Source organism: Panicum virgatum, chromosome 2N (genome assembly GCF_016808335.1).
Source record: "Panicum virgatum strain AP13 chromosome 2N, P.virgatum_v5, whole genome shotgun sequence".
NCBI lineage: Eukaryota > Viridiplantae > Streptophyta > Magnoliopsida > Poales > Poaceae > Panicum > Panicum virgatum.
The window spans coordinates 19204741-19229513 of NC_053146.1; the positions used below are offsets into that span (position 1 = coordinate 19204741).

General features: G+C 43.7%; 3 protein-coding genes across 7 annotated transcripts; 2 read left to right on the plus strand and 1 right to left on the minus strand.

Moving 5' to 3' along the window:
• Positions 1 to 1061: 1061 nt before the first annotated feature.
• On the plus strand, positions 1062 to 6916 carry LOC120659935 (heterogeneous nuclear ribonucleoprotein Q-like). Of its 3 annotated transcripts, none has more exons than XM_039938206.1 (9): positions 1062 to 1828; positions 4091 to 4180; positions 4259 to 4495; positions 4610 to 4831; positions 4920 to 5184; positions 5269 to 5552; positions 5717 to 5776; positions 5866 to 5957; positions 6518 to 6916. In XM_039938206.1, exons 1-9 carry the CDS (start codon positions 1295 to 1297, stop codon positions 6519 to 6521), a joined length of 1788 nt encoding a protein of 595 aa, XP_039794140.1. In that variant the 5' UTR covers positions 1062 to 1294; the 3' UTR covers positions 6522 to 6916. The 3 variants fall into 3 exon arrangements, with proteins under 3 accessions (XP_039794140.1, XP_039794138.1, XP_039794139.1); XM_039938204.1 differs by having other exon boundaries at positions 1063 to 1828; positions 6058 to 6765; XM_039938205.1 differs by lacking the exon at positions 6518 to 6916 and adding an exon at positions 6058 to 6343 and having other exon boundaries at positions 1063 to 1828; positions 5275 to 5552.
• Positions 6917 to 17358: 10442 nt separating this feature from the next.
• Positions 17359 to 19060, plus strand: LOC120659937 (uncharacterized mitochondrial protein AtMg00810-like). Its single transcript, XM_039938210.1, has one exon. It carries the CDS (start codon positions 17587 to 17589, stop codon positions 18685 to 18687), a length of 1101 nt encoding a protein of 366 aa, XP_039794144.1. The 5' UTR covers positions 17359 to 17586; the 3' UTR covers positions 18688 to 19060.
• An 816-nt stretch (positions 19061 to 19876) lies between these two features.
• Positions 19877 to 24725, minus strand: LOC120659936 (tetratricopeptide repeat protein 27 homolog). 3 transcript variants are annotated; one of them, XM_039938208.1, is made up of 6 exons: positions 24221 to 24725; positions 23640 to 23790; positions 21821 to 22131; positions 21220 to 21301; positions 20810 to 21125; positions 19877 to 20042 (listed from the first exon to the last, which is right to left on the minus strand). In XM_039938208.1, the coding sequence occupies exons 1-6, from the start codon at positions 24622 to 24624 to the stop codon at positions 19972 to 19974; spliced, it is 1335 nt and encodes a 444-aa protein (XP_039794142.1). In that variant the 5' UTR covers positions 24625 to 24725; the 3' UTR covers positions 19877 to 19971. The 3 variants fall into 3 exon arrangements, with proteins under 3 accessions (XP_039794142.1, XP_039794143.1, XP_039794141.1); XM_039938209.1 differs by lacking the exon at positions 19877 to 20042 and adding an exon at positions 20494 to 20705 and having other exon boundaries at positions 24287 to 24704; XM_039938207.1 differs by lacking the exon at positions 19877 to 20042 and adding an exon at positions 20494 to 20705 and having other exon boundaries at positions 24221 to 24704.
• Between the last annotated feature and the right edge of the window lie 48 nt (positions 24726 to 24773).

The following is a 24773-nucleotide window of genomic DNA, read 5'->3' on the forward strand; positions in this document are numbered from 1 at the left end:
CAGTAGGAGTTAGCGGCCGAGATCCCGCCGACCATGAGGACGACTACACGTTCGAATAGCTCAAAATAGGAACTATAGTGTATCTAGCTGCGAGTACGAGATCACAAGTTGCCACTGCTCAGCACGGCGATCACGGAATTCCCTAATATCGCATTCTTTGCTCAGACATATGTGACCCAATAGCAGTGCACTTCCACCATTTCAAAAAGATATGAAAACACGGCAACCACTCCAGTTTTTTTCATAATGGCGGCTAGGGCTGGCTTTTTTTTCTGAATTTTTAGGCTCAAATCACAAAGGGAATGGTGGTATACGGCGGGGGAGGGGCCCCTGTCGCCCCCCAACGGGCGACAGGCCCCTGTCGCCCATTGGGGGGGCGACAGGCCTCCTCCCTTTTTTTTTCTCCAGGGACTTCGTTGCAAATTTGAAAAAAAAATTACACTTTGGGCCTGTCGCCCTATGGGAGGGCGACCGGGGTATATTTTTGAAATTTTCCAAAACAGACATATATTTTTGAAATTCTATTTTTTTTAAATATAAAAAAGAAAAAACCGCCCAACCCTGATCTTGGGAGAAGAGTCCGCATGGTCCGTAACAAAGAAATTGGGCCTCTTCCAACATGTTCCAACCCAACAGACTAGCCTTAAGCCCATTTTTGCGTCCTGGAGCGTGACCAACGCGGCGGCAACGCGTTTCTTCGCATACGCCTCGCTCTCTGTGCCGTGGACCCACGTCGGATCGCCCCGCTACTGCCACGGAACCGCCCATAGGTAAACCAGTACCATACGTCTCTGACAGTGGGCCTTTACGAAAGACCCCACCTGTCATCCACCACGCGCACGTCATTCCACCTCCGTCCACGCCGCACGCGCCACCCACGCACCCTCGGCGATCCAAAAGTCCACGGGCGCCCACCACTGACAGCCGTACCCCCACACTCCACCCTGGACGCTCACTGACATGTGGGCGTCAGTGCGGCGCGGCCCCACCTATCGTTCGGCTGGCTTGCGGCTGGGCCTGGCCTGGCCGTCTGGCCGGAAATGAGCCAAACCCCCCTCCGTTTTCCGGCGACCGACCACACCACACACCCTGCTCGGCACGGCCCCCTCGCTATATAGCCCGCCGCCCCCTTCTCCGCGCCACCACGTGCTCACCTCCGCCTCCGCCGCCGCCGCGCCGCATTCGCATCGCGCCGCCGGGGCCTGCTTACTAGACGGACGGGCTGTGGACTGGAGTAGGCAGCGGGGAGGGCCCGTCGCGAAACCCTAGCCCCCGCCGGGGGCGGTCGCAGGAGATGGCCTCCTCGCCGCCGCGCGCCCCGCGGCGGTTCCTCTTCGACCTCAACGTCGCGCAGGAGGAGTTCGAGGAGGAGCCCGAGGTGGCGTTCCCGGAGGTAGTGGTGGAGAAGGTGGAGGAAGCCACGGCGGAGCAGCACGAGGATGCGGCCGTCAAGGAGGAAGTCGTGGAGGAGGTGATCGAGCGCGAGGTGGAGGACCTGCAGGAGGATCCCGCGGATGAGGTGATCATGGAGGAGGAAGCGGCGGCGCTGCCGCTTCCGGCGGATGAGATGATGGGGGAGGATGAGGCGGGGGAGGGGGAGCCGGGGGGAAGGAAGAAGCGGATGGAATACGAGGTCTTCGTGGGCGGGCTGCCGCACGACGCGGCGGAGGAGGACGTGGCGCGGGCGCTGGCGGAGGCCGGGGAGGTCGAGCAGGTGCGCCTCGTCCGGGATCCAGCGGACCAGCGGCTCAACAAGGGATTCGCTTTCGTCCGCTTCGCCGCCGCCTGGCAGGCGCGGTGGGCGGCCGATGACCTCCGCGAGGCTACGGTATTGCATCCAATCCTACCTCTGCAATATATAGATTCGCATCCATCGCTAGCGTGGTGATCTTGGGTGAGGTGGTTGGGGAAGTTTTCAATTTACTCATGTTGAATTGATTGATTTCTTCTGGCGAGCTCCTGAGGTGTTTCTGTATTGATTATGCTAGTGGTTGGCGGGGATGGGTTAATTCATTCTTGCTCAGGAACTGATAAAGCTAGGATTTTTATATTGCTGTACTGCTCCCTACTTTAAGATTACATATGTTCTTGCGTTCTCGTGCTGTGGATTCATTATTTGGATTAGTGGATGTGAAATTTGATCTTTTGAGCTGGTAACTTGGAATGTAGAAATCAAATAATGGACCATCTCATGCAGTCTCCAGAACACTATGTTTGTCAAGGCATAGGATATCGAAAACACTACATTGTCTGGAAAATCAAATTAGGTGGGTTCTGTGTAGTTCCTTGTAGCATGTGCATCAGTAGCATCCGATAATGGGTGCTAAGGTGGCTTCTCCATCATTGCTATAGGAATAAAAGTGCCAGTAGCAAGTCTTGGCATTGATGCCATGCATTCTGGCCTTAGCAACCATGCTTGCATCCCCTGGACCGGATGCCAACTCATTCCATCTCACTTAGCTTGCCTCCCTATGTGCCCTTAGAGTGGATTGATAGTTTGTTGCTAATATTTCTTTGAAGTTTCAAAAGGTCGTAGTGTCTGGATCTCTCACTTTTTAGAAAGTGCTAGTGTGATGTTAATGGCATAATTACTGTATCAATGCAAGATATGTCTGTCTAGTTAGTTTAAGAACGTGGGACCCGATTCCTGTACTGCTACATAAATGGTTTAGTTGAGTTCATTCTCCATAGCCAGAATTATCCATTACTGAATGTGTGTAGTATATAGTGAAAAGGAAATGATGCTGGGAATAACTTCGGTATTTATGGAGTGTTTTCTTAAAGGGCCATGATTTCATTTATCTTTTCCAGCAAATAGGCAGAAGTGACACTTCGTCCAAATCTAGGCCAGTAAAATGGAGAACTTTTCTAAATTTACTGCATTTGACTCATTAAAGGTTTTGAGCGCAGTCAGAGTTTTTCACTTCCACGTGTATCATCTTATTCAATTGAGTTAGTGATACCTAATAAGTGATGGTGTAATACAAAGAAATCTAATGAGGCTACATTCTGTGTCTAGCCTTTTCATTTCAACCATCACACTCTAGTTGAATATCCTAATATAGAATCATTTACACATGAATCCATGTATTTGGATACGCACACTATTCGCCAAGGCAGAGTTCCGCGCTCGCCTAGGCACACTTCATCTCTGGGCGGCAGGGTACAGCGAAGCCTAGGGGTTAGGCGGTCCCCTAGGCTGTGGCAGTGCGTCCGCAGCGGAGGCAGGGATGGCGGGCAGCAGTGGAGGATGCAGGAGCAGGCGATGATGGATGAGGAAGAATGAACAGGCTGGTACATCGGCTGTGGTGGCAGCATGGACGGTGTGCGGTGGTGGAGGAGGCAGGGGTTGGCGGCGGAGGCGGAGGCGGAGGAGGCAGGGGTGGGCGGCGGCGGCTGTGGGTGCGGGCGGCGGGTTAATGAGTAGGGGCAGCGGTGAACGGATAAGGGGGGAGGCTGGGAGGTGGGAGGGTGGGTACATGAGGCTGTTGAGACTTGGGTTCAGCTGTTTTGATGAGCCTTTTGTCCAAAGTTAGGCCCACAGTTCCTTATTTTTCCTAAAGATATATGTATGTGTATGGCAATGTATATATGTTAACGCCTTGAAACACCTAGGCTTCATTGAATGTCCCCATTTAAGGATCCAGTTCTTCATTGAATGTCCCCATTTAGCATCTTGTAGATTAAACATGAGAGGTAGTAGTAGGTGGGACCCTCATTTACACAAATAAACATCCATGCATTCTGATGCCCCCTGCCGACAAGTAGCAAGTCCAAGTTGTGGTACCTATGTTTTTATACTAACATGATATTTGAACAGACTATGCCGGTGGAATAGCTGAGAATGCAGATCCATTTTTATAATGTTTGATAGGTTTATAGGTCAGTTTGAACAGGATGTATCTATTTCTGTGTTGTCTTAATTAAATTTTTTCTTAACTTGTACAAGGCTTGTATTTTCCTATGTATATTTACTCAATAATGCTTCCTAGTCATTTTTTTGCTATGGCGGTGAATGTTTGTATCCATATACATTAAAAACACCTACTGGTTTTGATATCGTTTATTTAACATTACATACATTTTCCAGATCAAGGGAAAAGCATGTGGAATATGCAAGAACAGTGAAAATGAGACCCTTCATGTTCGGAATATATGCTTTGATTGGTCAAAAGATGATGTGAGCTTGCTTGCTTATTTGATATGATTTGTTATAAGCATATTTCTGTTTTGTATAATGGTTGATCCTTCTGTTCAGTTAGCTGAGAAATTGAAACCTTTCGAGTTGGAGAATCTGGATAGAATTAACCTAATCGAGCACCCGGAAAGAAAGGGGAAAAACAGAGGCTACGCATTTCTTGACTTCAGAACACATATGGATGCTGTGGCTGCTTTTCTGAAACTACAGGAAAAAGATCTATACCTTGGTACTGATTTTAGAGCACACATATCATTTTCAAACACTCTTTCACAAGACGATGAGATCATGGAAAAGGTACAGCTACAAGCCATCTGTAGTTAGTTACTGTGTTGGAATATGTTGCTTGCAGAGAGATACTGCATTATCTCTCTTGCCTTTACAATGCTTTTGTTTTATCATTCAATGCAGGTGAAATCTGTTTTCTTGGATGGCTTACCACCTCACTGGGATGAAGACAAAGTGAGAGAAATGTTCGGAAAATTTGGTGAAATTGATAACATACATCTTGCTAGAAACATGTTCACTGCAAAAAGGAAAGATTTTGGTTTCATCGGCTTCACGACAAGAAAGTCAGCTTTGGATTGCATTAAGATGGTCAATAAAGAAGGTGTTGGTGAAGGCAGTGGAAAGGTAACCACTTTAGCCTGTTATTTCTTATCTGGTACCATTTCTTGCCATTTGATCCAGATGTATGTAATTACTTGTTCAAACTTTTCAGGTTCTGATAAAAGCTAGTTTACAACGGCCAAGACATGCTTTCAAGAAGCATTCCTGGCAGGGCTCAAGTTCTATGTTAGGTGTCAGAAGAGGATTTGTAGACAAAAGTTCTAGTAGTAGACACCACTCAGACAGATATAGGCATTTCGAAAGGCGTGTTTATTCAGATAATCATCCTCGCCGTCACCGCTCTGTGGATGTTGATGAAAAGCATGTTTCTGTGCGAGGTTACAGAGATTACTATCGAAGGGATTCTGCAGCGCATGGTTTGTTTCCTTTTGTCCACCAAATAAACTTGTTTCCATCTTTCTACTTCCTCGTGTTAATTAACAGTTGTTTCCAATTTCTAGTTGCAGCCCCAAGCCATAAATATGGAAGGACAAATTCGGGGACCAGATTCAGGGAATCTTATGCAGAGAGCCGATACTCTAGTAAATATCCAAGAGATAGGCAGGAAATGCATGAAGAACATATGGGGCGGGATGCATACCGTAGGAGCAAATATGGAAATTCGTACCATGATAGGGTGCATAGAACTTCTTGCCCAGAATGTAATTTGAGTGGTCAAAATTGCGATTACCCCAATGGCGAGGAATTTTCTGCAACCAGTGGTGAGCAGGCCTACTATAAGACGGTAAGGGCAACAGTTCAACTGTTAGTATTTTATTACTTGCAGCTTGAAGTTGATCATATGGTTGGTTCTGTTTATTAGAACCGGGGGTGGTATACAAGCATTACCACCTACAAGCTATACTTTTATTTATGTTATTACTAACAATTGAAGCTTACTTTCATTAGGGCAACCAGTTGATGCCTAAAAATTCTTCTGTGATGTGTGATTGTGATGAGTGCTATATGGTAAGTTGGATGTGCAGTCATTGTTTTGTCATTTGAATTTCTCAAGCATGGCATTATAGATTCTTATAATTGATACTCTCATTGCTCAGGAACAAGAGTCAACTCTTAGTCCAAGTGATCATGGCAGAACTAGATCTACACTTAATCGCCGATCTGTCAAATCTTCTCATGAGCATCGGAGGTGTGTAACATTCAGACTGTTAGCATCTTATCATGACATTTGTTCCTATTACTTCCGAAGTTCAGAGTCCTGAGTCGTAACCATGTTTTGTGTTTACTAGCCGGTTTGGGCCCGATGAGCATTCTGCTTTTGAGGTTGAGTACACTGTCAGAGAAAGCCGAAGCCAGTATTTATCTTCCAAAGATTCTCCCAGTACCCAATCCAGGAAGAACCATAGGCCAGCAAGATAGGCTAACTGTCACAAGATAGAAGAAAACCTCCTAGCAACTCGCATTTGATACTTTGTAGTATGATGGATATCCTCGCGTGGCTATGACATCCTGTCGCGCAGCAGAATCTGCTTGAACAACAGTCGTATACCGTTCAACCAAATATCTTTCACCTTTTCGCGGTCCCATGTTTGTTTGTGCGTTACATCTCTTATTTGTGACGTCTACATGTGCACATGTTGCAACCAAAAAAATTGTGGCAATGGCGGCCTCTTCAGGGTAGCAGTAGACTAGTTGTGCCCGGATGGTTGCTGAACTTGAAAGACATTAACACCATTCTTTCTAAAGCAGGTGAGAAACATGTATGATGATGAAACGGTGAATAGAACACTAGAACTGAATTTGTAGGCCTATTATTCTTCAACGCGCAGCTGCAATCGCAGAGGAAGTAGCTCATCATGGGCGCAGCTTCCTGCAGACGGCAAGAACATTGTACTGTCGGGACAGCTGTCGTGGAACTCGGCAATCAGCCCACCATTCAAACATGTAAGATTGTTGTGGAATCGAAGAAAATGGCCTGAGCTGAGCTCTTAGACAAATTTCTCGTAGAATAACTGCATAAGATGTGCATCTTTCCATGAGTTCTATTACAAGGGCGTCAAGTTCCGTAGTCAGTACCGGCTACAAATGCTGCTTGTCAATTTTAATACCCCCTTCCTTCCATTCAGAATATAAGCCATTTCAGCTTTACTACTGCTTTCATACTGCTCTGCGCCTCACTTCTGAATTCACTGTACGAATTCATTGCATTTCATTAAAAAGGAAAAATTACCACAAGAAAGGCGAAGATCTTCTCAGTGACGGCGAGAGACGAAACTATGGTAGCGGCAGCGTCATGGCCTTGAGCCCTTGACCATGTTGGGAACGGCCAGGGGGAGCTGTGCAGTGTCTAGTATTGGCAGTATGATTGTATGATGAGCCCTTGACGTACGAAAGGCTTGTAAGAATTTATGTTATCCGTTTGATTCATTTTATATGTATAATTGTATATATGTATCCTTTCCGGTGCCTCTTAATGGTATATAAATACCATACCACCATACACGGCAATGCGTTATGCCGCTGGAACTAATTGAAGTACATTCCAACATACTGTCAAGACTCTTCCAGAGTAAGAGGAGCGAGGAAACCCCCCCCCCCCTCGCTCCCGCAAGGCGATCGGGGGGGGGGGTCCCTCGCGCCCGCACCCCTAGACCCAACCGCCTCTCTTCCCTCCCTCGCCGTCGCCTGAGCGGACCTCCGGAAGCCCGGCGGTCAGCGAGGAAGGCGACGGCGAGGCAAGGCGGCCGATGGGGTTCTCCTATGCCGGGGCGGGACAGCGCTCCGGGGCCCTGGCCCGATGGCGCACCGGGGCGACGACGGCGCGGATCTGACCCGACCATGGGCGGATCCAGCTTCCTCGCCGCCGGATCTGTCGGGCGGCGCTACGCGGTAGCCGTCCCCTGCGTTGGAGAGAAGGGGGGAGGTGAGGTTGGCGTGGAGCGGCCGCGTGGTGCGGCGCCGGCTGTGGGGCCGCGCTCGTAGGGTGTGGCGGCGGCGTGGAGTTGCGGCTGGGAGTGCCCACCCCCGGCGACGGCGAGCCGGAGACGACGGCTTGTGGCAGCGTGGACGCATCGCGGGGATGCTTGGCCCCGCCGAGGGCGCGGGCTCCGGGCGGCGAGGATCCTCGAGGGAGCCGGCTAGCGCGACGGCGGCGGCCTCGGTGCGGGCATGGCACCATGTGCTGGCGGTTGGCCTGTGCGGGCCATGGCAGGTGCCGTGGCAGTGTCGTGGCGGCGGCGGGCGCGCTGCGGTACGAGCGCAACAGAGGTGGAGGTCGGTGACATGGTCTGTGGAGGCGCGGCGGCGACGTCCCAGGTGTGCTGCTGTGTTAGTGGTCTAGGAGTGCCAAGCCATGAACGTGTAGCGCGGATTGGAAGCTCCGGGCGAAAGCCCTTGCCGACATTCTTGTTGCTAGAGATGACAGCGGCGCCTTAGGGCATCGTTTCCCTGTTGGGGGTGCCATCTTGGAGTTGCAACCTTGTTACATGGGGCTCTCGGGGTGAAAATCCGGTCCAATTCTTGGACGAGCGACAGCGGCGCCCTTGGCGTCGTGTCCTCCTTGGAGGCGTCGTTTTCTGAGGTCCATCTAGGCTTGAGGTATTCCTAATCCATTGGTCATGGGCAGCTTCAGATGGTGTTTGGCTTTTCCATCACGTGGCAAGCTAAATGGGTGTGGCCGAGCTCTAGTGGTGGCATTCGTAGCTATGGTGGCGGCCGGAGGTTGTCGCATGTCTGTCGGTTGTTGCTGCTTGCAGCGGACTGCGGCGGCTAGCGTTGCTTGGCAACCGTTAGTGCGGCGTGGGACTACGTCAAAGGACGATGCTTGCGGCATCGGCATTATGGGACGACTTGGCTTGCAGCAGATCGCGGCGGGCTGCTCAGCTTGGCTGGGCTTTCCGGTGCGGTACATCGTCAGAAGATGGCGCAAGCGACTTCTTCGGATCGCTAGCATGACGGCGGAGGTCATGTGCGTGGGGTGAAGCAAGTAGGTGAGGTCGGCTTGCGGCGGTGGCTCGGTTTTGCTGGAGACCTAGGGACGTGGGGCAACTTTACTCACCGCCTCGACAGCAATAAAGGAGACGGAACCGTGGCGTTGAGTATCGTGGCGGGTGTGGCGAGGCCCCCGCGCGTAGTGTTTCTTCGAGGTGATGAGAGCGAGGTCCAACGGTGGAAGTGGCGAGGCCCCCGCGCGTTGTGTTATCGTGGTGGTGACTACGAGGCAGCCTTTAAGAGGCCCGGTTTCGGTGGTATCACTCCGTCAGGTGGAGAGTGATGTTGCAGCGGCATGGCGGCGGTGGATCCTGCATGGCAGTGGTCTTCTCGGTGTGGTGTGGTCCGCATCTTTTGGTTCCCAGTCGACGCAGAGTCACGTCTGTAAGTTCTTGGCGACAACATGAGTGTGGATGGTCTGGTGGGTGTTGCGGGCTCTCTGTTTCTGCTGCATTTGTGATTGACTTTGGAGATGTGAGGCTGTGTTGATGCTCCAATCCGATCGGCGTGAGTTGTTGAGTAGTGCTGAGTTCGGCGCGTGTTGATGCCCCAATCCAACCCGCCGTTTTATTTGTTTTTATATGGTTTTCTTTTTCTTTTTGTTGCCTGGTTATGGCCTTCCAGGGACATAATTTTGTATTTTTCTGCTATATCAATAGAAACGCACTCGTCGGTTGCCGATCGTTCAAAAAAAATACTCTTCCAGAGTGGGATTGGTCTGTGCAGGATCGTGCTCCATTCGGCCAAAAATGTTAAGACATATTTTAATTAGGAAAAAAATTATAGTAAATTCTGACCCATAATTTCTCTTACATATAATATCTATCGCAAAAGACTCAGTATAATCTCAAAATCACTTTGAATACAAATACATCAATGCAAATTTTATGCACTAAATGAATACTTAATTTAACTAATCATTATAAAATTTCGTAGAATTTAACTTTTCCTAGTCAAAATACGCCGTGCATAGATGGAGGGAGAATTATTGATTATGGATGCAATATTTTGTAAAAGTTAACTACATGCGGGAATCATACTAGCTACTCCAAACTATAATTACAGAGGAAGAAATTGAAACTACATAAATAAGCAGGAAACAGACAGGCAGACTAAAAGAGTCACTATTAGGGTAATCATGCTTATGACTTTATGACTTTCTTGAGACTCTTTACTTTAGCTTTCTGCAGTCAAAGCTGCTTGATGCACTTGACTAACGTAAAAGAAGTCATAGCCCTATAATATTTCTTTAATACGAGGGCGCAAACCACTAAAAGCCAAATCCTGTCACAATGCATGTTTAAACATCAATGAGTAGTAAATATAGACTTATTACAAAACTAATTTCATAAGTCGTGACTTAATCACGAGATGAATCTATTAAGCCTAATTACTCCATAATTTGACCACTAATTGCTACAGTAACCATCCACTAATCGTGCATTAATTATACTTAATAGATTCGTCTAGATCCCTAATTGCAACTTATGCAATTAGTTTTATATTAAGTTAGCATCCGAATATTTGATGTGACAGCTACTTAAAAAACAAACGAGACCCAAATCTTTTTCGCCACTACTTACACCAAAGCATTAGTTCTTTGTATCACATAATGTCCTATATATAGTCATTAATAGATTCATCATGCATTTGCTTAACCGATGCTAAGCGAGATAACTTAAGCTCATTATTTCCACAGAAGAAGATATCATGAAATTTCTATTCTAATTGTTCCCATAAGCTAATAGAATTAGGAGCTAATGAAGCAAACCATAAAAAAATAGTTTCAGTTAAAGATAAAGAAAATAAGTGCACTTTCAATTCCCTTATAGAACCAGCTTCTTCTAATTGGAGGTACATCAAGAGGTATAGGGCTATGTGCAAAAGTACAATATGGAGGTATAAAATTGGTAAGCTCATTTGTTCGGCCAGTGTCGGCTGAACTAGGGACGCTTGTGATAGATTTAGGGTAGGTGGTGCTATATGCAAAAGTACAATATGGAGGTACAAAATTGGCAAGTTCATTTGTTCGGCGAATGTCGGCTGAACTAGGGATGCTTGTGATATGTTTAGGGTATGAAGGCTGAGCTACCATTATATTAGTAGGTGTTAATGTTTGACCACTGAAATAATTCAATGGAATTTCAAAATGTGTTACTGTTTGACCACTAAATAAGAACAGCAGATCTGCTGTGGCTCTTTATATTTATAGGAGGGGTGCTCATACCCCATTAGGAATCAATTTTTATACAAATCCCTATCAAAATATAACTCCTAACTCAAGCTGTATAGCCAGGACCGATCTGATCGGTCCACCAGACTGGTCTAACCGGTCTGATCTATGTCAAGTTTTCCTGAAGTTACAACTCTCTCATCCGAACCCCAAATTGGATGTTCTATAAATGCATTTCGATCGTCTCGATGAGAGATACATAATGGCGAAGTTAAATTTGCATTTTGACCAAGTAACCTATACCGGTATGACCAGTCCATGCATACCAGTCAGATCGGCACACCCAGGGGTGTCAATTTTTTGTTGGCAACAGGAAACATGATGGCAATTGTTGGTGGGTCATTGGGAGCAGCTGGATTGTGTCATCAGCGGACGGTTGTTGTTCGCCTTGTTTAGCATTTCCCAATAGAAACCTCCTTATAATAGCTAATAGGGGAACCACAAGTGATGTGCTAGAGCTTGTACATAAAAAGCTCGGAGGCTGTTTCTCGTTGTATTGTACATGATGTTAGTCTTAGCAGTAATATTTCCTTTGATGTTTTAGAAATATTTGTTAGAGTCTAGAACAAATATCATATACTGATCGAAGACACATTACTCATTGCAGGGTTTAGCCTCCTAAATTAAGCCTCATGTACAATATAATGGTTTATGTTTAATGGTGAAATAAATTTAAAGAGGAAGTAAAATTTATTTCACTATTAAACCCGAACCATTATATTGTACAGGATATATGAAAATTAGATGTAAAATGAATGCCATTCATGAAAAATAAAACATTTGAAGCAGGTTGGGAAATAATTCAATGGGAGTATGGATGTAGTCTCTATCTTTTCAGTATGCATTTTGACCAGCCATATCAATGTGAGCATGAGAAGGCACTCGTGCTCCACTGAAACAACACTAAACTTATGTTGCCCAATAATAGGATTATGGCTTGGATTTTATACCAAGGAAGTACATATTTACAAAGTGTACAACAAAAGGAAAAGGTTACCGCCCATGGAAAATTACATTAGCAACGTCTATTCCCTTATGTAGAACATCATGACCAAATTTTTTTTGATGCAGAACAATGTATAATTTAGTACATGTATGTGCATTTCCAAACCCTAGCATAGAATAAATTGTGTTACATGATATAGTGAAATTGTGCAATCTGCTAGCAAGATAGTTGTGCCCAGAAGAAACGTCAATCCCACTTTAATAACCAAGAAATTTCATGTAAAAAGTTAACTTCTTTTTTTTTAGAAAGACAGGCAAACAGCCCTGCCCCATTTACATTACAAAAATGAAGCTCGGACGAGCATTTATAGCAGTTTTGGCCAAATCAGCACGGCAACGTACATCCAGAACCACCTACAGTGGTGATACAGCCAACAACTAAAACCTCCATACATGCAGAAACTACCAGGCAAAACTAGAGACAGAAATATAGCTTCACAAGTCTTATGGAGCACCGCACACGATCAGAACACCCAGTGCACTCCATCCTTCCAAAAGTGTACTTTCCTCCTTGCAGTTGTCCTTCTTGAGTTTCTTTACAAGGAGGTGAGGTGATCACCAGCGAAGTCTTGAGGGCCACCTCTAAGAAGCTGCGTCACTAGCCCATACCTTGCTCCAGCTCCCCTAGAGACATTGGTTTCCTGTAAACCATACAAATCCAAATCTTCCTTAAGACCATCCTCACATTTTTCCAGAACTAGTTATTAAAGATGAAATCATTTCTCATTAGCCAAATGCCCCACAGTATGCCTGCAATTATACTGTTTGTCAAGGCATGTTTATTTCTCACAAGACTACTTGCTGACCAGATCAATGTAACAATCAATTTTGATACTAAAGAAGCTCAAGTATGCGGATAAATTTAGCAACCACACAGTCAAAAAATAAATGGCTAATGCTATCTTGTTCTAGACAGAATTGGCACTCCAAAGGTTTGGATATGCCTCTCTTATTCAGATTGTCAATTGTTATTAACTTGTTGTTTGACAAGAGCCAATGACCTAATATTTTAGGGCTGTCTTCACCTTCCAAACAAAGGAATGTAGACAGGAATTACACCCCTAAAGTTGATCATTGCATACTAAGACTGGGTAGAGTAAACACCTTTACTATCATACTGCCAGACCGACGCATCGCACCACTATTACTTGTACAACTTCAGAAACATTGCCCACCCGCTCAAACCATTTATCCAACATTTCATATTCAAAATTCCTCCTAAAAGTAATCTTAGCTTCTACACCATCCCAAACTTCACTCAGGGCCACACGAATGTGATTGCAGATGTAGAACAAGTGCCAAAGTTGTGTTGCTAGGGGGGCAGTTCCAAACCATATATCCTCCCAAAATCTGCCATCACCTACACCGATGTCCCCATCTATAACCAAATTTTGAAGCTTTGGCTGCCCATAGAATTTCTCTCCAGAAGATAGAGGGCTGTGAATGAAGCAAACAAAAAAATATTGATGGCATTCTTCACGTACTTCTATGCAAGAGTTTCTCTCCAAAGTTTTCCCTCATCCTTAATGAATCTCTTCACCCAATAACCTAAAAGAACCAGGTTAAGGTCTCTGATATCATGATACAATGTTTTTTCTGTATGTTCACAAAATTCTAATTAGCTAAGTGAATTTCCCCGTGGACAGTCATTCCACAGGCAGTTTTGCCATGTGAGTGTTAATGATATCAAGATCTCATTTGGTGAAAAAAGATGTCAAGTAAATAGGTATGCTAGCCAGGCAGGTCTCAATCAAAACTAGCCTCCCTGCATAAGAAAGGAGTTTGCCCCTCCAACCATATATCCTTTTAACTATCCTATCCACTATTCGGTTAAAAAAAAACCCTATCCTATCCACTAGAGGTTGCAGATCTTCTCTTCTCAATTTCTAGTAATGGAAAGGGATTCCTAGGTATTTTATTAGAAAGGCCCCAGCAGGACACCCAAAAAAATCCCATAGCTTACTCATCACACTTTCTTCAAGATTCAACGGGACTATATCACTCTTAGCATAATTAATTCTCATACCTGACATCAACACAAAACAAGATAGAATTTTTTCAAATTTTTTACTTTTTCTAAATTTTTTACTTTTTCTAAATTTTTGTCCAGCAAGAGGATGGTGTAATCTGCATATTGCAGACTCACCACACCATAGGCGAGAATGTCACAGCCTAGATCATTGATGATGTTAGTGCCTATATCGTGGCAAGGGCATCTACTACAAGGTTGAAAAGGATAGGAGACAAAGGATTCCCCTGCCGAAGCCCTATCCTTGTGTTGAAATGTGACCTCATAATTATTCACAGTAACTCCAACGGAGCCATTGTGAAGAATTTGTCTAATACAAAGGATTCATTTACTACCAAAGCCTCTTTTCTCTAGAACTTCTAGATTTTAAATTCTACTCCTTCTGTCCTAACATATACAACATTTTGGTTTGTTGTAAGTTAAAGTAGTCTAAATTTGACCGAATTCATAGAGATGAATATTAACATATAATACATCATAAAAGTAGATTATAAAAATATATTTCATAATAGATGTAATTATTTCTATTTGATATTAATATTATTACTCTTTTCTATACATTTGATCAAATTTAGAATGATTTAACTTAGTACAAACCAAAATGAGTTATGTTTCTGGATGGACTAAGTATGTATTATTTGCATGAGAAATGACCTGTAGATTAGGAATATATTTTCAAATAAATTTAGTCTTCTATCTTCACATGAATATCATTATGCTTTGACACTTGCCAACTTTAAAGGATAAGTGAAACGTGTCAATAGAAAATTTTAAAAGTTGGTACTATCCACAAAAATAAAAGTCTAAATTACTCCTAGGACGATCAAAGTTTGGATAACACCCTAAACTATTTTTTGGTTCAATTTACCACCTAAACTATATCTATTGATACAATTTACTCCTTAATAAGATTTATCTTTTTTATTAATCCATATACAAGCAAAATCTTTAGTTAAAATTTTTCAAGGTGATAGTGGATATCATAACATATTTTAGGAAAAATATGTTAAGAAATTTTCATCTATTTTTATAGGGTATGATATTTAATAATACATTAAATTTTAGGATACAAAATTATAGAAAAAATAATGACAAAATATTTAATTCATATTATTGTCTTAACATATATTGTGATGATCACTACAACTCTACAAGATATTAAACTAATTTTCTACTTTTACATGGATAATTAAAAAATGACAAATTGTATCAGATGGTAACCATATGACATAGTTTAAGAGTCAAATTGAACCAAGAGATAGTTAAAAGGTTATTCGAACTTTGGCCATATTTGAGGGGGTAATTTAGATGTTTTTTCCTTTTCTAAATTAACCTGATATTAATAAATCTTGGACAATCATAGACAATTTCTAAATTAACCTGATATTAATAAATCCAGCATCCGCCCCGGTCGCCCACTGGCTCCCCCTTGGCCCCATCTCTCGTCCTAGGGGTGACTGCGAAGCTATGTGTAGTTCTCGGAGTTGACTGACCCCGACAACCTCACCATAATTCCCTGTATCATGTATTTTTTACGAGCTACGACCCTGGTAAACAATTCACTTGACCCTGGCAGTCTAGCTTGTCCTTTTCGTCGTCTATCAGGCAGCAGTCTGCAAGCTGCCAAAGCTCAGTAGACACTTCGCTTACGTGGAGGCTAGCACGCTAATAGGCAACCTAGAAGGCTACAGAAGTTACCTCGCCCTTTGCAGTTTGCACAACAATAATCATGCGTGTCGATTCCTATGACTGGACGACTGGACTCTAGAGGTTGCCATCGCAACGATTCGTGCCTGCCAATGAATCATGGAAGTGTCGGCGGCTAGGATATACCGTGGTGATAAAAAAATCATTTTAGGCAGAAATATTTTATATATGCCATTTTTTAAAGGTCTGCATCCTTTCCTACCTTCCTCGACTCTTACATATAGGTCCAACGTGAGGGGTACAGCGGACTCGATATGGGTGAGAAAAGTTTTCAGTTCTTTTCGATATTTATAGTACAGAGAAACACATGAGGACTTTTGAAGCTTCCCCTCATAAGAGAAGACTTAAATGTGATACAATATCAGTCCCAGGAGGCTGATAACACATTTATTACATCAGATGGTACATCACCGTACAACTCTACGCGGTAATGGGCAGTGAAGCGCCACTATCGCGAAGATAACAAATAAAACCCACCCAACGATATTAACTATGAAGAGGTCATTAGAGTCTTGCGCCATACAAAGCTCGGTGACCCTATCCACTGGCAAGGTTGGGTGCAGGACGAAATCCCTACTCAACGTCCTCGGGAACAAAGTCAACGTCCTTGGGAACAAAGTCTGGATCTTTCTTTGTAAAAATTAGAAAAGGGGTGAGTACAAACGTACTCAGCAAGTCCAACCACACCCACGGAGGAGAGTATCAATAGAATACATGTACAGGATAGATCAAGGATAAGGCTAGGGTTTAATTTGCGGAAAGCTAATTTTCATGCATGAGTTTATTTGAAAAAGTTTTTCTTAAAGCAATTCTTTTGCTACCGGACTCATCATCCGTCGTAGCACACGACACAGTTGCCGGACACTTTTCTAAAACAACTCACGCCATCCCAACTATTCCCAGAAGATATACTAGTTGTGTGACCAAACCATAACTCGCCTAGTACCGTGGCCACGGCTATTCGAATAGATTTTAACTCTGCAAAGGTGTGCAACTTTACCCACAAGTGGGGTACCACAGCACGATCACCTTAGTGTCGGTGCAGATCCCAACAAAGTCATTACCCACCTTAGCTAGACCTGACTAGCCAACACGGAATCCACCAAGGGGCCATTAACCTATCACCGAGGTTTAACCGGGGCATAAGTCACACAGAGCTTATCTCTTCTCCTTGGTCACCCGTTGCTCTCAGCTCTTCTGATGGCTATCAGACTAACTAGTGGGGTTTATGCTAAACCGTTTTCACATACAATGGTCGAGTGGTTTGCACGATAGTGGAGTTAGGCAAGATGACACATCAACTCGGCCCTTAATTGTGACAAGATGGATATCTCCCAACCTTTGTAGGATCAAGAACACCGACTAGAGGGGGGTGAATAGGCGGTTTAAAAACTAAAACCAATAACACTAGAGAAATTTAATTAGTAACAAAGGAAAGCCCTATGTCATGCTACTACTATCTCTAGATGGGTTTGCAACCTAGGATGACAAGATACAAATCAAGCTCTAGTAAAGTAAATTGCTCAAAGTAAAACAACAATTAAAGTGAGCAAGAGAAGTAACCAAGCTTGACACAAGAGTTTATCACATGTGAATGCTGTTGTTCATGAGCCATCCACTTATAAGGAAGCTTCTGGTGTTCTGGAATGGCAACTTGCTGCTCTTGATCGTACAGGCACTTGGGATATTGTTCCGTTACCATCACATACAGTTCCTATTACATGCAAGTGGGTATTCAAAATTAAGACCAAGTCAGATGGTTCCATTGAGCGATATAAAGCTCATCTTGTTGCTCGGGGTTTTCAACAAACTCATGGAAGAGATTATGATGAGACTTTTGCTCCTGTTGCTCATATGACCACTGTTCGTACTTTGATTGCAGCGGCTGCTGCATCTTCTTGGACTATCTCTCAGATGGATGTCAAAAATGCATTTCTACATGGAGATTTGCATGAGGAAGTTTATATGCAGCCACCTCCCGGTGTTGATGTTCCTTCAGGACATGTCTGTCGTCTCCGCTGTGCTCTTTATGATCTTAAACAAGCCCCTCGTGCTTGGTTTGAGCGCTTTGTCTCCTTAATACAGGCTGCTGGTTTTGCACCGAGTGATCATGATCCTGCTTTATTTATTCACCTCTCTCCACGTGGACGTACCTTACTTCTTCTCTATGTTGATGATATGTTGATTACTGGAGATGATTTGGATCATATTTCTCATGTCAAACAGCAGCTTGGTAAGGAGTTTCAGATGTCTGATTTGGGTCCCCTCAGTTACTTCTTAGGGATTGAGGTTTTTCACTCTGTAAAGGGATATTATATTTCTAAATCCAAATACATTCAAGACCTCATTGCTCGTTCTGGAATCACTGACAATAGGACTGCTGCAACACCAATGGATCTTCACTTGCAGCTTCGTCCTACTGATGGTACAGTTCTTGAGGATCCATCTAGATATAGGCATATTGTGGGAAGTCTTGTTTATCTCACTGTTACAAGACCTGATATTGCTCATGCAGTTCATATCCTGAGTCAGTTCGTGAGTGCTCCTACTACTGTCCATTTTGGTCATTTGCTTCGTGTGCTGAGATACTTGAGAGGGACATCATCCCAGTGTTTGTTCTATGCTCGTGATAGTCCGCTTCAGCTCCATGCTTACTCGGACTCCACTTGGGCGAGTGATCCAACAGATCGTCGATCAGTCACAGGCTATTGTATTCTTCTTGGCTCTTCTCCTCTTACATGGAAGTCCAAGAAGCAAGCAGTCATATCTCGATCTAGTACAGAGGCAGAACTTCGAGCACTAGCAACCACCACTTCAGAGATTGTGTGGCGTCGATGGTTGTTGGCTGATTTTGGTATCTCCTGTGATGCTCCCACACCTCTCCTATGTGACAACACTGGAGCCATACAGATTGCTAATGATCCAGTCAAGCAATGTTCTTATGGCGTCGCCTAGACGACAAGGCGCTCCCCTATTTTGGCCCGCCTAGGCGTTTTAGCCCGCCTAGGCGGCTAGGCGGTGGTGACTCGCCACAACTCGCCTTAACGCCGTAAGAACATTGCAGTCAAGTATGAGTTAACAAAGCATATCGGTGTCGATGCCTCTTTTACCCGATCACATTGTCATCAGAAAACTATTGCTCTTCAGTATGTGCCCTCTGAACTGCAAGTAGCAGATTTTTTTACTAAAGCACAAACTCAAGAGCAACATCGGCTTCACTTACTCAAACTCAATGCTTCCGATCCTCCGCTTCCACCTTGAGTTTGAAGGGGGGTGTTAAGTATATGAAGGCCCGTCACTATTGTAGGCCCATATGGCCCATGAGGACTCTATATATATCCTGTCCCTAATGGAGGACAGATTATCCTAATTCTAAGATCTCCAAGGTTAGTAAGAGCATCTCCAAGAGTCCCCTATTTCTCTTTCCCATCCTTGTTTTTTTGGGAAAAGGCAAAAAAAATATTCTCCAATAGTTTCCCATTCTAATTCCCCATCTGCTAACAATTGGTAAATTGGCCTCCCTTGTGCGTAAAAATACGCACTCCTTCGCGACTCCCGATCGCTACTCCCTCGTGACTTTTTCTTCATCGCGCGCTTCTTCCCCACGCCGCCGCTGCCTTTTGGCCTGCGTCTGGCCGTGGCCTGCTTCTGGGCGTGGCCTGCCCCTACCGCCTGCACCCTCCGATGGTTCATGGCATAGACCTTGGCCGTCGTTGCTTTGTTTTTCTGAATACATGATGATGTTTTGGACAGTGCTGATTCCGACCGCTGCGGTGCATCACCGGCGCAAGTAAGACTTAAAATGGAACCCCCTCGCCGCCCTCTTTCTTTTCCCCCAAATTTCATGCCCACTTGTGCCCTAAATCATCGGTAATCTGACTTGCAAGAAGCTCCTATCCGCCAGCCATGGCTGCCGGCCATGGAAGTTTCCCGTGGAATTAATCTTGTGGGACCATAACTTCTCTTTTTTGGGAATAACAATAGGGAACCATTGGAGATGGACTTTTTTTTGCCTTCCCATACCTATTTCGGGAGTTGGCAAACAACAAGTTTTGGAAAGAAAATATTGAGGACTCTCGGAGATGCTCTAACACAGCCAAGGGAAATGTAGTTAAACCAGATTAAAGGCTGGAACTATTTAAAATAAAAAGAACAAGCCTGAATCAGTCAAATCATGATTGTTGTGTGTTAGCACAAGAAATGGTGCCGCCCAAGTTTCCGCCTAGTGATATAGCAGAATCAGAACAATACCACAAAGTAAGATTCGCCCTGAGAATCGATTGACTCTATGTATGGTGCCATCTCCCACCCTGTGTAAAACCAAAGAACTTACACATGAATAAAAAGAACATGATTAATAAATAATAATTTGGAAATCTAAAATTCAGATCAACACATAACATGGAAAATTACAGTATGAATATCAAAAATTGTTTCCTCTGTCCAAAAACACAAGGTCTTGATGTGCTGTCTCCAATATACCCCCAAGCTTCCCCACATGCATGCAGCCAATACCCAATATTGTACTTAAAAGAGACTAATTATGGGTAGCCCAGTCATCTATGATGCATTCTTTGTTTAAGTGCTACCATGAGATACACATTGTATTTTTAGACTGAGGGGGTATGCAATATTAGGTAAAAAGAAATTGTATGCGTGGAGATAAAAACTGAAATATCATGCTAAATTATGAAATATATTGATTTTTAATGAAATCTCCTAAATGAACCTTTTCCATTAGAACTCTTCAATGCCTCCACATGGAACAAAAGAAAAACATAGACGCTGTCGTTTTTCATTCAGAATTTCAATTGCCTTTGCATAAGAACAAACTAAATTCCATGCATATATGTGAAAAAAAGAACTCAGCAAACATGTCACATCAATACATCATGCCTTCACAAAAAACATTTTAAATAATTTATGAAGTATGCCAATCGAAGCTATCTTTGTCGTCTTTGTCGCCCAGATCCCTATTTGCAAACAAAATTATGGTGCCAAAGTAAATTTATTTGCATGCTTAAAATTGAAAGACTTTTTTCATTAGTGTCCACAAGGAACATAAACACAGGCATACCAGACATTTCATCACTTCGACTCCTTCGGCTCACATGCAAGCATTGTGCAACTACAGCAGCCTGCTGGATAGCCGATAGTGGTATATTTGCACTGGGGCCTGTCTTATTCTCACTGGCGGAATTGCTACCATCATGCAGCAGTCTGGGCGTTCTTAGAATGACACAGAATTCATCACTTTCAACAGGAACAGAGCTCCTTGTGTTTTTTAAAGCTGCATTGTCATTCAGAGCTACTGTGGGTTCTGTAGCTTGTCCTTCATCGGATCCTGATTTATTGGTCTTAGCAACAAGCACCATTTGAGACTTTGCATCCACCTATAGGAAGGGAAGGCTCAGTTCATTTTTCAAGAATGGCAGTTCTCGCTATGTTATAAAACTGAAAGAGTAGATGCTATTTTACTCAGTCCACCTGGTGTATTGTTCGAAAGCCAAGAATCCCTGTAAGGGAGAGCTGTAGGTCACATGCTTCTTGTGCGCTATCCAGATGTAACCTACACAAATATCCAAACAAGATCTTAAGATGGTACCATGTTCAGAATGGCTATCAGTTTTCCATTCCTATCCGCAGTTGGAATAATGTTGGCTTAATGCCTAAGGTTTGTTTGTGGTTGCTGACATGCTGTGCTGGGCTGCAGTGTGGAATCTAGTAAGAGCATATCATGCTTAAATTTTGATACCATGTTCAGATTACCACTGCTGGCCCCTCCTAGAATCTATCAGAAACTCCACCATGGCTTCCAACTAACAAGTCACTTTTAGTTAGAAATAAATAACCATTTCTGAAAGCCAACACAATGACAAATGGAGCCTATATATGTAATAAACCTGAGAAAGAGCTCCGATAATCTATACATCATTTCCTTTCTTCAGTTTACTTTTGAAAACCTTGAGTAATAGGCTTACTGAATATCAAGACTTTGTTTTCTTATGAAAGCATGCAAAGAACAAATCATCTGGAGAATATTAAAACCCTCAAATTGAGAGAGAGAGAGAGAGAGAGAGAGAGAGACCTTGAAGCATCAACACGACCATATTTGTATTCCACGATTCCAGCCTCTAAGAAAGCAGCTGAAACAAAATAAGAGCCTTCTCCATCAAACAATAAAGAATCCCAGTAGGTAGAAACCTTTTCCAGTTCACCAAAATAGCCCAACATCTTATTCTTGTACACTTGCACTTGATCAAACAATGACGACGACAACTCATCTAAAATGTTCTGCAGGAGCATTGATATTCTAAACAACCACCATGACACACTCCAGCAATCAGAGATATCCAGATTCCATATGCTGGTTAACAAAAGCTCTGCAAAGACAATGAACTGCAAAAGAATAAGATAAAAACTTGAAACACTGTAAATACAAAACAAGGTAAGACATTTCTCCACTTAAAAGACCACGTGCATATATGCAGGCAGAGGTAGAGGCAATTCAAAAAACAACAACAAAATCATCCACGTTGTTACCATCTAAGGTACAGAAAGGCTCAATAAAAATAAAAGCTTTTAACCATCGAAATTAGCTTGACTCAATCGCAACTATGGCCAATTGTAGGATTAGACACCAAACAAAAAACAAGTACTATGGAAGTATTGGCGCCAATTTAAGGTCCTATCTCCTGTGTCTATAATCTATAGATGTCAAAAATGTAAAATAAAATACTGTATCATATAATTTACAATTTCTGTAGTGTCATTCCCTCTGTTTCACAATGTTTGTTAGGTTAGCATACATAGGTGTTAAATTGAAGTTAAGTTTAACGAAATCAGATGAAATTTGTGCATTTTGGATAGAATTAGTAATTATCCTATCTGATACAACAAAGAATAAGAAAATATGGTTAAAAAATTGACATAGTTTGTGTGCCTTCTAGGTATGCAGACCGGACAAATATTGTGAAACAGAAGTAGTATTACTTTAGCAATGCCGGCCATTCCATATCAAGCATTCTCAAATTGCTCACACTTGGTGGGGCATTTATTGTAGTAGGTGACATGAACTGCAGTTATTCATAAAGAAATACCTAAGACGAATAGATGTCAACATGCAGAATAGATGTCCCGTATCTTTAGACCATTGTGCTAACAGCAACCTTACATTTTAAAATGCAATGTCAACCGTTAGCCATTATGTGAGAAAATTTTCAAACTTGACTGATCAGGCTACAGTCTAACAAACTTCGCATGATTAACCATTAGGGCTTAGTCTATCCAAGATGATATACCATATGCCCATAAAAAATGCTATACAAGACCACACACAAGCACAAAAGAATTTGGTGCTGTAAAGCATTGCAGCATTTTTATGATTAAGAACTGAAAGGGTCGTGGCCCTAGTGGCCAGTAAAGCATGGACTAATTGGCCTCCTAAGACTCGGGCATGAACAACAGACTGCCGCATGCTCTAACTGACTCTAACCAAACTCTAACTGAACCACTTTTTAGCTAGACTCTTGACTGAACCAAAAGGACTCAACAGTCAACACTACTGACTGACTCGACACTATACTGACTAGCCAACACGACATTCACACTTTTTTTTTACACGCAGGAGAGCTGCGTATCTTTATAGTAGCAGAGAAAGAATAGTCCAAACACGACATTCACACTAACATTAATTCTTCTGTTTCCCAAGGCTCAGAAAACCACTATCCCTTTTTTTTATCAAATGAGTGTTATTTCAACAATCAAATGTTGAGACTGTTTATGGAAAGACTATAGGGGAGGTGTGCATGAATCCGACTATGTTTTCAGGAGAACATATTAACCTAATAGATCAAATTTCAAGACATAAAAAGAGATAATAAATGAGCCAACCTCAACATACATACCTGCAAGAGTGAAAATTTCCCATGAACATGAGAACCAAAAGAAGCTAAATTAGCAGAAGCCCAGGCATCCCATATGCCTCCAATATTACTGTAGCATCCTTCATCTAAAGATGAAGTCCAGCAAGGAAAAGTGGAAAACTTCTTTGGAGGCCTACAAACAATTTATGAAAAGGATATATATATAAAGAAAATTATCTCTCTAAAAAATCAAAAAAGATTTTACATTAACATGAAAATGTAAATCTGATTTCAGTTTTCTGCTTTGGTAGAAACATGTCATTCATCATAAACAGATGTATTACGGCTAAATTTGACATCAGACAGAATACAGTGTACTATATCATTCTATTAAACGTTAGCTTATCGTTTTGTTGCATATATTGTCGTTCTATGGTATGCTAACAATTTGCTTCAAAAAAAAATCTCAGAAGTTGGAATGGTCATTACAGCTCAAACAGTACTTTTAGACCTCGAAACTGCAGGCATTCCCGCAAATGGGGCTAAAGCACACATCTGCACACTAAACTAACCTCAATCATACCAAAAAAAAAAACAGGACAAAACCCAAGAAAACAACTCACCCAGTCACGTTCTGCTGCGTGAATGCTAGCAGCGCAGCCACCGCGGCGGAGAGCACAACCGCGCACCTGCACTCGAAACCCTCTCCGACGGCTTCCACGTCCCCATCCCCGCGCAGGAAGGCCTGAGCGGCAGCTGCCAGGTCGGCGTAGAACTGAGCGGCGGAGTCGGGCGGCCCGGAGGAGGCGGAGGCCGGGAGGAGGTGCGATGCGGCGGCGGCGAGAGCTGCCTCGTAGTCGCCGTCCTCGACGGCGGCGAGCGCTGAGGCGGCGGCGGCACCGAGCGGGTGCGCAGGGGAAGGAGGAGGTGTTGGTGGCGAGGTCGAGGGCGGCGAGGGGAGGGTGCAGCGGAGGAGGCGGAGCTCGACCTCACGGAGGAAGCCGGGGCGCCTGGTGGGGGCCGCCATGGCGGTGGCCGTCGGCGAGGTTTAGGGTTTTAGCACGGAGTGTGAAGAGACCACACCAGACACCAGAGTTGAGAAGTCGTGGACCACGGAATTATTGAGGTGCGATGGCCGATTTTTTTAATACGTAATTATACTACAATTACCCGGAA

Excerpts from the sequence above, each read along its gene's own strand:
- LOC120659935 (XM_039938204.1), top strand. The coding sequence starts at position 1,295 with ATGGCCTCCTCGCCGCCGCGCGCCCCGCGGCGGTTCCTCTTCGACCTC. Across the intron at positions 4,181-4,258 it reads TTGATTGGTCAAAAGATGAT|TTAGCTGAGAAATTGAAACC; the intron begins GTGAGCTTGCTT and ends CCTTCTGTTCAG. Across the intron at positions 4,832-4,919 it reads TTGGTGAAGGCAGTGGAAAG|GTTCTGATAAAAGCTAGTTT; the intron begins GTAACCACTTTA and ends CAAACTTTTCAG.
- LOC120659937 (XM_039938210.1), top strand. The coding sequence starts at position 17,587 with ATGACCACTGTTCGTACTTTGATTGCAGCGGCTGCTGCATCTTCTTGG.
- LOC120659936 (XM_039938207.1), bottom strand. The coding sequence starts at position 24,624 with ATGGCGGCCCCCACCAGGCGCCCCGGCTTCCTCCGTGAGGTCGAGCTC. Across the intron at positions 21,126-21,219 it reads GCTTTCGAACAATACACCAG|GTGGATGCAAAGTCTCAAAT; the intron begins GTGGACTGAGTA and ends CCCTTCCTATAG. Across the intron at positions 20,706-20,809 it reads TCGAAGTGATGAAATGTCTG|GGATCTGGGCGACAAAGACG; the intron begins GTATGCCTGTGT and ends GTTTGCAAATAG.